This window comes from Protopterus annectens, chromosome 13.part0 (assembly GCF_019279795.1).
Source record: "Protopterus annectens isolate FY-2018-M chromosome 13.part0, PAN1.0, whole genome shotgun sequence".
NCBI lineage: Eukaryota > Metazoa > Chordata > Ceratodontiformes > Protopteridae > Protopterus > Protopterus annectens.
This window is the reverse complement of record NC_056747.1, coordinates 1,326,865,788-1,326,881,786: the sequence shown is the minus strand read 5'-3', so window position 1 is coordinate 1,326,881,786 and position 15,999 is coordinate 1,326,865,788. Positions and strand designations below refer to the sequence as shown.

At 36.0% G+C, this 15,999-nt stretch overlaps 1 protein-coding gene across 1 annotated transcript in view; it reads right to left on the bottom strand.

Annotated features, from left to right (window-relative positions):
• LOC122788060 (low-density lipoprotein receptor-related protein 2-like) overlaps positions 1–15,999 on the bottom strand; it is a 1,238,079-nt gene that overhangs the window by 238,308 nt on the left and 983,772 nt on the right. The window contains exon 65 of the mRNA XM_044054982.1: positions 6,878–7,009. Within this exon, the coding sequence (XP_043910917.1) occupies positions 6,878–7,009 (132 nt within the window). The remainder of the gene's footprint in view (positions 1–6,877; positions 7,010–15,999) is intronic.

Here is a 15,999-nt window from a genome sequence, read left to right as displayed (position 1 = left end):
TGCTAAGCTGCTGACCATATCAATGACTGACCTGCCTGTGTGTGAGATCCTTGCCTCCACTGACATTACGTATGTGCATATATCATGTGGAAACAAAGCCCATTACATCTTTCTGGGCATTTTTGTTGCATGTGTTTGCCCAATCTTCCTTACATACCTGATTTATTAAGAATGTTCACACTAGATAAGGTCTGCATGATACTTCTTAACACTGTAGGCATAACAAATAGCCAGCGCCAAAGTGGATAATGATGCTATTTCTAGGATATTGAAATACTCATATGTCAGTCCACATGATTCCCCATGTATATTTGCATAATGCAGATTTCTTTGCATGTTTTAGCAAATGTAAAACTATGCATAGATGCAAAACAGATCTTTGTGACGTCAGTAAAACAATGCTGTACACATCTAGGAAACATGAAGTATTAAGAGCTTTTTAACCCCTTTATTAAATTGTCATTTAAGACATAGGCAAACACACATTTATAGACAGGAAAAAGAATAGCAACATATTGCCAGTTGCAAACATTATATATCACATACAATCTTCTATTTAAGTGTGGCACAGTAGCGCAACATATAGTGATGTCACCTCACAGCAAGAGGTTCCCTGTTTCAATTCTTGACTGGTGTGCCTTCTGTGTGGAATCTGCACGTCCTTCTTGCTTTCATGTGGGTTTCCTCCCACATTCCAAAGACATGCAGTCGGTGGACTGGACACTCTAATTTGTCCATGGGAGTGAGTGTACATGTGTGTGTGTGTGTGTGTGTGTGTGTGTGTGTGTGTGTGTGTGTGTGTGTGTGTGTGTGTGTGTGTGGTGTTGAAGAACTACTGTGTCAGGGCTAGCCACCAGATGGTGTAAACCTTGGCTCTAGATGATTGTCACTGTTGAAGTGACACCCCGACCCAATGTGAAAAATGGGAAAAAAAGGTTGTGGATGGATGGATGAATCGATCAAATCTTCTATGCAATCATTGTCAATCAAACATTACAGAGCTCATCCAATTCCTGCCTTCCCTTAAACCTCATTCCTCCTCCAAAACATTATTCTGCACATATTGTTCCCACAATTTCAATGTTTTTCCTATGTAATTTGCTTCTACCCTTTTCTAAAGATCCCACTTCCAGTTATTTTATCTCTGTTACAATATTCAGTACCTCAAATACAGTTAGTTTAGAATATAATTTCTGTTTTCTAGTAATTGCATTTTTTGGCAGCCAGCAGAATTAAACTCTGCTAGGCCTTACCATGTCTAGACAATTCAGATCCTGTATCTCAACTCAAAAAATAATTTCTTTAGTTACACCCAGTATTTTGACAGAGTAATCTACAGGGAATTTTTTAAGTCTGCCTACTCATTACACTCCCAAAACAAAAGTTCCCGGTGACCTCTTTCTTCCCTATCACACCTCCAACATTCATTGTCTACCTGAGGAAACATTCTTTGGGGTTTGCTTGGAGTTTTAAAATAACTGCAAACACTTCTAAACAAAAATGCTAAATCTTCTAGACTGCTCCATATTTAATTTAAAAGCCATACACATGTCCTCCCATTGAAAGTATTAAGAGTTTGGGGCATAAATCTAAGAGTAAACAGCAACATTCTTAGCTTGAACTGGTCCTCTTTTAAGTATAACTTTTGTATTCTTATTTAGAAAGTATGGTCTTAAGAATGTCCAACTTGTTTGTTTAATTTATCTAATGTTCAGTGCAATTTAGAAGAATATACTGTAGGTTAATGTTTCTCAGCCAAGAAATGGAAATCAAAGCATGGCAGAGTTTTGAAAATGTATAGAATAGTGTACAAAATTATAAATTTTTTTACTATCAGTAAGTTTCTATGACAATAATGGTATTAGCAGAATAACTAAAGTGGCCATGGTTTTGGAAACAACTTAGAACAGACTGACTGCATATTAAAACTCTAAAACGTTGACCCTGGTTATAATGAAAAATATTGGACCTGTCCAGTGTTTTTCAAAATTCTCAGAAAGTTGCAAAGGTAAAGTAGTTTGCCAGCTGTTACCTTAATAATCTGCAGCGGGAGGGTGTCCCCATAATCCCTCTACTCTGCATCTTTATGCTGATCAATCTATCTGTCTACCTGTCTCTTCCTAGTTGTCCATATGTCCTGCTGTCTAATTTTCTATCTGTCTGTGTATCTCCTTATCTGAATAAAAATAATGCTACTCTATGTGATGGAAAAAGCCTGTCTGGTTGTCTGACTATGTGTCTATCCATCTGTCTTTCTACATTTTTCTCCTGATTAAACATAATGCTGGAACATTCAGTAAGGTTATTAGCAACAGACATCTCTGTTTGCATACAACATCACTGACTATTCTGGACTTAATTTATGAACAGGTCCAATGTTCGCCATAATCAGGATTATTTTTATTGTGTTTTGTTTTCTGAATCTGTATTACAGTGGGGGCTTTTATTCTTCTAGTTTCTCTGTTTACTAATCACTCCCATCTCCCATATCCCCTCTTCAAGTCCAAATAATTTTTATATGGCAGGTTTTCTTAATGCACACCACATATTCCAGTATGATGTAGTGGTAACAAAACCATGTTGCAGGAACACTATTTTATGGTTATTACAAAGATTACATAGGTTTATAGATTAGTACTAGGCTAACTGCCCTTGCAGGTCATTTTAAGCCTAGCCAATTTTCCCTTGTGAGACTCAAACCCTGTACCTTGTGTTTGTAAGGCAAACACCTTAACCATTAAGCCACCCTCCCAACCCCTCATTTTGTTTTCAGAAGTTGAAGTTATAGGAATTTCATCAATAATTTATGATTAAGATTTCGAGTCATTACTCTTATTCCTCTATAATTTTTGTCAGCTCATCTATATATAAGCGAGATTCAAACAGATTGTAACTAAAAATAATCAATAGAGAAAGTGATGCTTTTACAAGTATCAAAAAATGATTGTTACAGTGAATGGATGTTTTGGCTGAAAATGCCAATTTCTATGAAATGTTGTGCTTTTCAATGACATGGCCAGTCTACTTCTGGAATTTTATGATATTCTTCTGAAAAAAAATTCTGTGGTGTTAATCATTGGTGACCTTTTCAATAAGGAAGCTGATTTGTTTCCTTATACCTTCCTAACCTAAAGTATGCAGTGATGCTGGGCCAAACATAATGTATGTGTCTGTTTAAGTCTTGGGGTGTTACATCACTTATTAATATGACATTTTGCTTAAACAAAATACCACTCCATCACCCCTTGACTCTTGCCAAGGAACTCATAATTTTGAATACTAATCACTCCTTTCCAGATGAGGAAAACATCAGGTGACCATCTGCTCGATTCTATCTCTTCCACTGTCTGGTTCAGTAACTGAATCCAAGTGGCTGATGTCAAGGCCAGAAGTAGAAAGCCCTAATCATTAAAAAAGAGTTGCACGGTGTGTGGTGTTCAGTACACATCGGTAATAGTAAAATGAGTAATCCATGTTTGAAAAATAACCCATTATCTTTACCTCATCACATGTGACAGGTAAGGACACACCTACCCAGCTTTACTTCCCTGCTATTTCCTCATTGTAGCAAAGTTGCTTAACATTATGTAATAATGAGGAATATGTGCGACTTTTTGCCACTGCTCTCCAAAGCACACTTTTGCTTTACATTACTTAATTAAAAATGAAAACTGGGGAGGCAAACAGGAAAGGGGACCAAGGATTTGCAAATGGACAGTAGTCCATTGGAGGGAGACTCACTGTGCTCAAGATATCCACTCAACAAGAAATGTTGATGAATTTAAGGCAAAACACTGAAATCAGAATGCAACTTGCTTTTCTAACTCTTGTTGTGAATCCTTGCTGCGGAATAGTTCATTATCTATCCTTTCTGAATTTAGTGCTATTCTACTCACAATTTCCCAGTAACACTTATGTCACCGAATGTGCTAAACAGGTGCATTGCACTGCAGTTAAAGTTCTACATTTCAGAACAACTAACTTCAGGTTTACTATACTTGATTGAATGAAATGTTATTATATCAAAGAAACAATACAGACAGTACCCATTTTGCTGGACTACTTTGTTATATAGTAATGATGCCACGATTTATAGTTCACAAATTCTTTTAAGTCCCTTCACACCTTCTGCTTTGGAGCTCCTGTAATGTCTATGAGGTCGCCCACACTGTATCCTATTTTAAAATTATATATAAGTAAATAACTAGCAGATGTGTCCACAAAGCATCATGGGTAATACATGAAATGAGAGTGAAACAGGTATAGTTAACTGATTTACTTGCTGGACTGATGATATTGCTTTACTGTATTTTGGACTCATTGCTTGTGGTTTGGTTATTACAAGTTTGTTCTTTCAACAGATATTATACAGAACTACTTATTGCAGGTATTTATTTTTGATTACTAAGATGATGACATGATTCAAAATAGACCCATTTCAGTCATGGCTCTAGTAAAATACAACATTTCATAGTAAAAAGGAAAATGTTTACAGTGCTCTATAATAATAAAAGTAGAAACATAATAAAATATCAAACTAAAGATTAAAAAGTAGGGTATATAGCATAAGCTGTGAAGTAATCATGTATAACAAAATAAAATAGTTAAGTACTTATATGGACAAGATTATAGTATGAAAAAGACAACAGGACGAAAGTAACGATATTAGAATCACTTCAAATATAACTGGTCATAAACAGGTCTTGCTCTCTTAGTAAACTGATAAAGAGAGCAAGAGAAATTCGCAATTTAAAATAATTAGATAAAAATAATATTTCCTTAGCATGGGAACGTCATTACTGATACAGAGGAGACAGTCCTGTGAGAGTGAGTTGATATAATAAGAATGCTGAGGGATCGGAGGTGCATTAAAGCATAACTGCCTTGTTCTTAATATGACTATTTTAATGCAAATGAAGGCAGTCACTGTCCTAATGAAGGTGAGAACTCATCCTAGATGAGTGGGAATATGAATGAAAAAGCCATGTCCAGATGAGGTGGGCCTTGATGGATGTTTGGAAAGAGTCATAGTTACAGCAGCAATGGACCGTAAACTGTAAGGTCACATGACAAATGTCAAGGGATTAACCAGAACTTTATACACTAACAATGTATAATGTTTCAATATCACTAGCTTGAAAGTAAACAGACAAAGCAGTTTTTCTGCTCTTTCCTTGATAAGGAGCTAACCTGTTATCTATAGGGTGCAATAGTGATATCCCCTAGTGGGGGCTATTAATACAAACTTACTAATTCTTCTACCAAGTATCTGCTGATTCTGCTCATTTCTGAAGAAAGCAGGGAAAACTAAAGGAAAGTCTACTGACGTCTGTGGTGTTATTACTCCTTTATTAAATGCAGTACGAGCTTTGGAGCAAATGAAATGAGAAGTGAGAAGTTCCAGGAATATCTGACCTATTTATTCACCCTGTCCTTACAATAATCAATATCCTCAGTGAATGAGAATGTATGGTAAAATGAAAATCTGTTTTCTTCAAGCAGATTATACTTCTTGTATTCATCTGAGGTGTTATTGGATGACACGTTGGTATAGTCAGTAATATTGTCACCTGACCATGATGTTCTGAAGTCTGTTTCTCAGCTGGAATGTCTTGGCATAAAAGGGTGGGAGGTCAGCATAATGGTTAAGGTGTTTACCTTACAGACACAAGGTGCAGGGTTTGATTCACACATGGGGTAGTTAGCCAGGCTTAAAATGGTCCACATGGACAGTTAGCCTAGTACTAATCTATAAACATGTAAACCTGTGCAGAGTGCACATACCCGCTCTGTATTTGTGGGGGGCTACTGTGGGTACTCCACTTTCCTCCCACTTCCCAAAGACATGGGAAGTTAATTGCTAACTCTAAACTGTCCATAGGTATAGGTCTAATTTATGAGATACAAAACAAATAACTGACAATCTACATCCAGTCCCTACTTGCCTAATAAACTCTGTGGATGAAAATAGCTATAGATGAGAGTATTAAAGAATCAGATGTGACTTCATAGATTTGGATGAATGGAATAAGGGATTCTGTATTTGTGAGCCACTGATTTAAAGAACAAGGTAATTTCTGTATTTCTCATGATGCTTTGAAAAACAGAAGTTCACAAGTAATTCCGAACAGGTTCCTATAGTTTATCATTAATTTTCTGACCACGCTTCTGCTGTGGAAGATGTGGTTTCTTCTCTCAAGCTAAGTCATACTGGTATACTAGTAAAAAGAAACTCCTAAATTAGACACATTCCACTAAAATAAATTCAAATGCCATTGTCACTGCAGTCTCTACAGAAAACTTGAATGTGTTATAAAGTCATAACAGATACTTGTGACCAGCTGTGATGATAAATCCAGTGTACGTCTGTCTATGAGCAGAAATCATGTATAAGCCAAAAGACCCTAGTAGAACCCCCAGGCTTGGGTAATGGTTGTCCTTAAGTGATACCAGATGTCACAGCAATGACCTTTTGAAAACCATATGTCCCACATATAATGCAGTATTCATCTGTTTATTGATTCTCTATGATTTATTGTCAAGGTGTGTATTTACTAAACTGCAGGGAATGTAATTGTAAGCAGATTAATTTGCCTTATACACTAATAATTTTTGAAACAGAAGGCCGCAAAAGGATCAGACGTGGTGATAATCTATACTAGCGGATATTTGTGCTACACTTGTATACTGGAATCGATACAACAATGACACAGGATCCTTTCGTGCCACAAACATACCATAGGCGTTCTTGTATCATCACTGAATATGCTATACTGTGCAGTATTTTGTAGTTAGTTACTGCACGACTGAGTATTGAAAAAAAATTCAGTTTCCTAGTGTTGCTTAAACTGCTATTCCAAATCTTAAATGAGAGTACCTTTGCAGTTATTTTTGTTATCAGGGTCCACTGTGTATCCATCTCTGCAAGAACAAATGAATCCATTTCCAGGAAGGTTGGTACAATTCTGCTCACAAAGCTTCTCATTACAGTTTCTGTCACTGCCAAAATCTGCAAAGGAAAACAAAGTAGATCATGTATAATGAGTCATTTTTATTATTCATATCTTTAGGGAAAAGCAATGAAATGCGTTACCTTTGAGAAATGAATGAAAACAATAAAGCAAAGCTAAGGTCTGCATTAGAAAAAAGTCCACTTTGAAATCAAGCACTGACACATTACAGAAAGTATCAACAGAAAGGCACAGAGCTGGATGCATAAGGAAGAAGAAACCATGCACGGTTAATTACTTTCCAAAACAACAAATTAAAATGATAAACAAGATTTATCTAGATCCTTTATACACAAAATGCAAAGAGAGAACTGCAATTCAGATAATCACCCCTACAGAAATATAGAAAAGCATACAATTAACAGGTTCCTATTAGATGACCGAAGATGCATTCTATCAAATGCGTCTTGGTCGAACTTAAAACAACGAAAAGGCAAAGTAGCAAAGCGGCTTTTAAGCAAATTCTTTCCCAGGGAAAGAATTTGCTTGGCCACTTCCATTACTTTGCCATTTTCGGCACTGTAGTGTGATCTGGGAGTTGGTATATTTAAGTAGGGGGGTGAAGCCCCCCACTTTATGTATTATTTCAATTTTTTTTTTTGGAACAGTGATTTGTTTCCCTTCGGCTGTTCTGAGCTTTTGAGATTATAAGCTTTTGCTTACATGGGGTCAATTATTCATCGTTCGCTTTTTTAAGCGTTCGATGATGTAATATAAACCCAAATTAACCCTACAACATTCTTAATAACAGCAGTTTATCTACTATATCTTAAGGCTGTGAGTTAATTTCACATGAATCTGGAATGTGCATGCAATACGCATATACTCTATATGCTTGTGGTAACGATGACTCCTTATGGCAAAAGTACATCATTCATGTGTTCTGTATGCTGCCAAGATCACAGATCACTGAATGAAGAACTTGTTCAGCATTCACTGTACTCTTACATTGATGAAGCTCTTTCTTATCTGCGTAGTGCAGTTGCATACATTTAGTTCTGTTTCTGAATCTGTTGCGTCAGTTAGAGCAGCTTTATGGAAATTTGCAGCCTGTACTAAAAGTTGTGTGTACCAGTTACAGATAGCCTGGGAGCATCTCTGTAACTGTTAGTTAGCCAGCCTCCAAGATTAATAACAAATCTGAACAGGATAACCACAATTTGTTGTCCTACAAATCCCAGCTGGGCTATAATAACCAAAACGGGAGCTAATAACTAACAGAAAACAGCAAAGGCAAACAAACTACTAAAACAGAAACTTGTAGAGCAATGAAGTAAGGAAGACACGTACTCAGTCAAATAGTTAAGCGCTTTTCGTTTATGTGTACATAAACTTCATCAGACAATACACAAATTAAATTAGTCAAGTTAAATACAAATTAAAACCATCAATTATCCTATCAAATAGCTTGACAAAACTAAGAAGACGCCCATTTTTAAAAACATACTCAAAAAAGCATGAAAAACATATGTAATAAACCTGAAACTAGCACAATAAAGAGCATTACCAAATTGTATTAAACTAATAAAATGTTATTAATAAATGATATTATTAAATAGTTGTGTAAATCAAAAATTGTATTATACCCTATGTGGTAAGCATTGTTAAGCAACCTTCTATTTAAAAATAGTAAAAAGTAAAAAAGAAATACTCTAGCGAACTAGACTTTTAAGTTTTAATATGCTACTAATAGTACACCCTTCATTAAGCCCTGGTTGAGTGTAAGCATTTAATCTAATTTGCCATGTTAATTCTAATTCTTCTAATGTAAGTTCTACTGGCCCACCCCATAGTTTGGTGTTAACCTGATCAATCACTAAAAATTTAAATCGGTGATCAGGAAATTGATCCACATGTTTAGCCAATGCATTTTCAAGTTTGTGTTTTTAACCGTCAGGGACTGGAATTGATTGAATTAATGTGTAAGCATTACTCCTTGTCTGTAGATGAACTTACTAAATCAGTTTGTGAACTTAACGAAAGAATTCAGTTGGACAATGAATTTGCATGTTATAAATATGAATACAATAGAATTTTTACTAGTATTGATTCGTATTTGTGCAAGTTGAAGTCCAATAAAGTTAAAAAATTGGACAGGGACTTTAAGGCTTACAATGAAGGCACAGCGTATCCGAAACCCTCAGTGGCCCAAATATGGCACGGGCATAAAAAATTTTGTCAGTTAAATGAAAATGTAAATAATACGGTTGGTGAAGCTAATTTTGTTTCTGAAGAATTTTCAATGGCTACTTCTTCACAACATGAATCAGCTCCGTCCTTTGTTAATCAAAATGAAGGTGTGCAACAGAACAACTACCCAGGGCACTACAATTTGAGATCTACTGACCCTAATTTTTTAGGGGCGAGACAGAAGCAACCAGCCAGATTCACTGGCCAAAAGAAAAAACAAAAGAACAATTGATACACTGTGAACCTTGTGCAACTGATTATGTTCTTTCGACGACAGTAGTTAATAATGACACTTGCTTTTCTGTCCATAGCCCTGATCTTTATACTGAAAGTGTTGCAAATAATGTTGTGTTACCAGAACACATTGAAACAGTTCTTTCTGAATACAGTACACCTGTTTTACTTTACAACGTTAATGGTGATTTTACAGTGTATAATTTTTCACATGTAGCTATTCCACCAGATCTTATAGAATTGTTATCTAAGGGGTATACTTATGTGCCATAGCAAAAAATTGATATTGTGAAAACCATTAAGATTTGAAACTTTTCACAAGAAAATTAAATTTAAATTTGATTTTGGGTACTTCCACTATTAATGAGACTAACCAATTTCGGATACCCAGTACCTTTAACTCGCCTCTCCACCCCTTGCTCAAAATGTTTGAACAGATATGTGAATTAGATATTCGCAATTTAACTAGTTCTGGATACTATAACCAAGACAACTATTATAGAGAAAAGGAGTGCTTTGACTTTTTGAAAGTCAATGACATCAGGGTATGTAAACCTGATAAAGGAGGAGGGGCTGTTATTTTTGAAAACAGTGATTATTCTAACAGGATGTTAAGTTTGCTGGATTCACTTTCATACACAGCTAGTTCTCTTTCTGAAATTAACAAAGCCTATAGTTTAATTAAGAACACTATAGAAGATATGTTTATTGATGGAAGAATTTCTCAAACTGTGTATGATTACATGCTGACTTCCTATCCAAGATACCCTTGCCTTTTTGGGATACCTAAAATCCATAAAGATCCTACTAATCCCCCTATGAGACCATTAGTGGATAGTAGAGGGTCCCCTACTTACGCATGTGCTAAGGTTCCATTTTACAAAAATACTTAGTGAACATTAAACAAATGTGCAAGGATTCTTGGACGTTTTTGAAGAACATAAACAAGTTAGAATTTAACCCCAGTTATAACTTTCTAACCATCGATGTTAAAGACTTATACACTTGTATTCCCCATGATACTGCTTTAGAATGGGTGAGTGAAACCTTAAAATTACAAGGAAGCCCTGTGAGTGAAGTAACCATGGTGATGGACCTTCTTGATTTAATTTTGGACAACAACTTTTTTACTTTTGAAGGAGGTTTTTACCTCCAAAAAATTGGGGTCGCCATGGGTTCTCCGTGTGGGGCCAGTGTTGCCAACATGGTGATGGCCCACTGGGAACATCTGTATATACACCACAATTGCACTTTTAAAGACCTTATTATTTACTATACACAATTTCTCGATGACATTTTTATTTTACTAGATGGAGATGTCAGAGATAGTTTTGAATTAGTTGAATATCTTAATGCTACTACGCCTTTTTTGCATTTTACACATGCTTTTAATTCTCTATCTATAGCCTATTTAGACATTCTATTAACAAAAGATCTTACACTTAACACCTGGGTAGCGTCAATCTATAGAAAAAATACCTATTGTAACTCTATGTTACACTTTACTAGTTGTCACCCTCGATTTCAAAAATGGTCTATTATTAAAGGCCAATTAGTACGCGCAGCTCGCATCATCACATTGGATAAAGTTTTTTATGATGAGTGTGAGTTTATTAAAGAGATGTTTCTTTGTCGAGGGTACCCTGAACCTCTTATTGATGAAATTGTAGGCGAAGTAATGACTAAACGCCACACACAGTTTTATACTCCTATCTTGAATAATTCAGTCGGTTCATATACACCTCCTACGACAGTGGTTACCCCTACAAGTAATTCTTACACTACATCATTTATTACAACATTTAATGTGAATAGTAGTGACTGTTTTAAAATCTTAGTGAAGAATTGGAACATTTTTAAAGGTGACAACAGAGTTTTTGCAGGTGTAGGAGAACGCCCAGTTGTAATTTACAGAAGGAGTAAGAATTTGAAGAAATACTGTGAAAACAATAAAGTCAACTTTGTAAAAACACCAGGAATGTATAAATGCCAATCATGCAACTACTGTGCCCACATTTTAGAATCCAACAGATTCTCCGTAGATAACCACCAATACTTTTTAAAATTGAGAAACAATTGTAACTCTACAATGGTTGCATACCTTGCTTTGTGCCAGTCATGCCCTGCTTATTATGTAGGGAAGACTGAGAGGAAGTTACGTAACCGTGTGTATGAGCATTTATATGCAATTAAAAAACACAAACTTGAAAATGCATTGGCTAAACATGTGGATCAATTTCCTGATCACCGATTTAAATTTTTAGTGATTGATCAAGTTAACACCAAACTACGGGGTGGGCCAGTAGAACTTAGATTAGTAGAATTAGAATTAACATGGCAAATTAGATTAAATGCTTACACTCAACCAGGGCTTAATGAAGGGTGTACTATTAGTAGCATATTAAAACTTAAAAGTCTAGTTCGCTAGAGTATTTCTTTTTTACTTTTTACTATTTTTAAATAGAAGGTTGCTTAACAATGCTTACCACATAGGGTATAATACAATTTTTGATTTACACAACTATTTAATAATATCATTTATTAATAACATTTTATTAGTTTAATACAATTTGGTAATGCTCTTTATTGTGCTAGTTTCAGGTTTATTACATATGTTTTTCATGCTTTTTTGAGTATGTTTTTAAAAATGGGCGTCTTCTTAGTTTTGTCAAGCTATTTGATAGGATAATTGATGGTTTTAATTTGTATTTAACTTGACTAATTTCATTTGTGTATTGTCTGATGAAGTTTATGTACACATAAACGAAAAGCGCTTAACTATTTGACTGAGTACGTGTCTTCCTTACTTCATTGCTCTACAAGTTTCGGTTTTAGCTAATAACTAATGTTTCACAGGTTTGCTTTCTGATTGATCCCCCATCATTTGTTGTTACACTTTGGATTTGGAATGTCTTTTTCAGAGAATCATGCTAGGAAATAAATGCACACATAAATGAGGGCAAAGCTGTCAGACACAAACTAAATGCAGACTATAGAAAACCTTTGGTTAAGATACATGCCACAAATATTACCTTACAATACTTTTTTATGTGCTTATTTATTTGATTTTGCTGTCTGACAAATACTTCTGGACGTAGGCCTATTTTAGTGGAAATCTGGGAAGAAGGAGTCAAACACTGCAGGTTCAGAATTATATAAGAAATACAAATAAGTTACATTTCTGTATCAGCAGTATAGCATTTTATATGCAGAATGCTTCTGTAAATTCCACACCAGCACTAGAATATTTAACAATAGTCCACGACTGTGTGTGGGTATTATCAGAATTTACCCATGGTTGGGGTGCTTTGATGATAAGGATGAAGCCCAAGTAATTAAACAAAGCCAACTGTAGGTAAATCCTGACATACCAAAGCACAATCATGGATTATTGCTATTATACAATTACATTATTTAATAAAGAAATTGCTTATCTTTCTTAAATTATGTATTTATATAAGGGCACATCGGTCTTCTCCTGTGTTGTCTTCCCTAGACTGATGTACTGCGTATGCATATGGGAATTACATTCCAATACTTACACAGTACATCAGTGCGGGAGACATGATATAGAAAACATAATCTCCATTGCAGTGGTCTTTTTTAACAATTAAAAGAGATTTACAAGTGGCAGCAGAAACATACAAGGAAAATCAAGTAGGTTTCTGTTTTAATGAACATACCTGATTTTTCTTATATTTCGGTCTGTCCCTCAGTATATGCCAGTAGAAAGTCTGGCTGCTCAGTGGTACTTCAGTGGTTGGAATTTGTTCCTATGGGTTATACTCAGTTTACAATGGGCACACTGGCTGGGCTTTCCAATCAGTGTGCTTGTTTTTGAATAGTAATGAGCTTTTATTATATAATAGCAGGTAAGTAGCAAACCAGGCATTCCAGTAATTTAATTGACAGTTTTCAGTGTGGGAGCTCATTAGCAGGATATTTTTATAGACTAACAATATACTTGGCAATCTGGTTCCATGGCCATATAATGCCTTGACTGAGAGCTAAATGACCCGAGATTGAATAGTGTCCAGATGTTGAAGGCCTTGGCTATGGAGTGTGTGTATGAAAGGATGAAACAAGCTCACACATCCTTAATGGGCCAGGTCTTACGTGTGCACATACACGCACACACACACACACACACACACACACACACACACACACACACACACACACACACACACGCACACACACACACACACACGCACACACACGCACACACACGCACACACACACACACACACACACACACATGCATGCACACACATACACACAGACACATACCTGCATGTTTGCTAGTAGCCATAAACTGACCCATAAGTTGGAATGAGAAGGAGTCACTGGAGCAGTAATGTAGGATTTCCATGCATGTCAGGTTACCTCACAGGACTTTGGGAGACAAAGAAAATGAGCCGTCCCAAAAGCTTCCTAGATCATGGCTGCTCCTCTAGTTGGCTCTTATCTGCCAGCATTGAAAACCTCAGCATCTAATTAAAGTGATAACCTGTTTCCATCAGCGCAAGAACATTTTATAAGACATTCTTTGACCAAAGACATTGTTTTTATGCATCAGCAAAGTTATTATTTAAACAGATATTAATTATTCTTTTTGTTTATTCATTTGTTTCATCTTCCTATGAAAAGAGTAAATTTTATCCTTTTAGTGTGCTATTTCTGTATGCTAACTGTACTCTAGGCTGTTTATTCTGGGGGTTAATAAAGCAGATCAGCCATTATGTGGTTTGTTAGAAAATATTAAATTAAACTGAGAATATATAAAAATCTCCATATTTATTTATTTTTATTTACTTTATTTTACATTTGTTAACCAGGAAAGTCCGACTGGATATAGGTCCATTTTCAGCGGAGGCCCGGTGAGAAAAGCTCCAGACATACATTGCAAGGATACATACAGTGAAATATTACAAAATGGACATTTGTTCAACAATAGATACACACATATTCAAGATTTTCTAGAATACACACAGGAAATATTTACAAATTATTAACTTTTAAGGGAAAACAGAGGCGGCCACGGTGGTGCAGCGGTTAGTGTTGCCACCTCACAGCAAGAGGTTCTCCAGTTCGATTCTTGGCTGGGGTGCCATCTGTGCAGAGGTTGCATGGGTTTCCTCCGGTTTTCTCCCACATCCCAAAGACATGCAGTAGGTGGAATGGACACTCTAAATTGGCCCTAGGTGTGAGTGTGTGCCTTCTGTGGAAGGTTGGGTGCCGGGCTGGCAACTCAACACCATAAAACTCCACTGCCAGTCATGAGCAGACAGATGATCAACTGTGGTGACCCCTAACCAGGATAAGCCAGAAGAAGAATTAACTTTTAAGGGAAAACACATACATTATTAGTAGTTAACATAGATTTTAGTAGTACATGGTTGTGCAAAGTTATCATCCTTACTTTAATACTTTCCAGTGGATAAGAGACATGTAATCAGTTTTCTAATCAGTTAATGAATCAGAGTGATACAATGAAAGTTTCTTCCTGTAATAAGGTTTTCATTTATAGATTTTAATTTGAGGAGGGATTAGTCATGGTTTATACAGGGACAAAGCCAATGCATTTTTAGGTGTTTTTTAAGAGATGTTTTGAATTGGGTTAAGGAGGGAACTGTAGTAAGTTCCGTAGGAAGTAAATTCCAGGTTTTGCCAACAGAGTTGGTAAATAGTGATTCACCAGCTGAATTGTTGGATTTAACAGTTTGTACTAGCATTCTGTTGGAGGAGCGGAGTGTTTTTAGGTTACTATAGGGGGTGAAAATATATTTCAGTATGGGTGCGCTGTCTGGTTGGTAGAGAACTTTGTGAACAACTATTAATTGGTTATATTGAAGTTGGCAGGGTAGTTCCAGTCAGCCTAGCGATTTAAGGTTTAGAAGGTGATGTGTTCTATATGCTGATCCTGTGGCAAATCTGGCAATATTATTGTAACAGCTAGTAAGTTTACTGAGGTCAGATTTGCTTAGGTTTGCGAAGATGGGTGAGGCATAAAGAAATAAATTTGGTAACCAGATAAGATAGAGTGCAGGCTCACAGAAAACCTCTACTAGGACAAAACATACTGCATGCAGCACAGTCTGTTTTTAAATTTAATGTTTTTATGCAAAGTGCCTGACGTGTGTAAGGCAAACTTGGGGAATTTTGCCAAATGATGGAACAAGAGCACTTAGTGTGCCTGAGCACCAGGTGTCCACTGCAACATGGGAAGGGTTTTAAGAGAAACCAGGTCACCTTAAACAGGTTAGGTGCAAGGACTTTGTTAGAAGACTTGAGATGGAAAATATGTTCATTTCAGAGGTGATTCCCAAGTGAAGGAATGCCTGTTTTGAGCAGCATTCTGGGAGGAAAACGAGCCTCATAAGAAGTGTAGAAATCCCAAAATGATTGATAGCACAGATCAAAACAATGACAAAAGTAATGCAGATAACTATAATTTGGTGTTTTTGTTTCCAGCATAATCAAGTGGAAAGATAAAAAGTTAATTAGTTTTCAAATACGGCAGAGAAAACATGTAGGTTTTAAAGCATTGTGCTAAGGACATGTA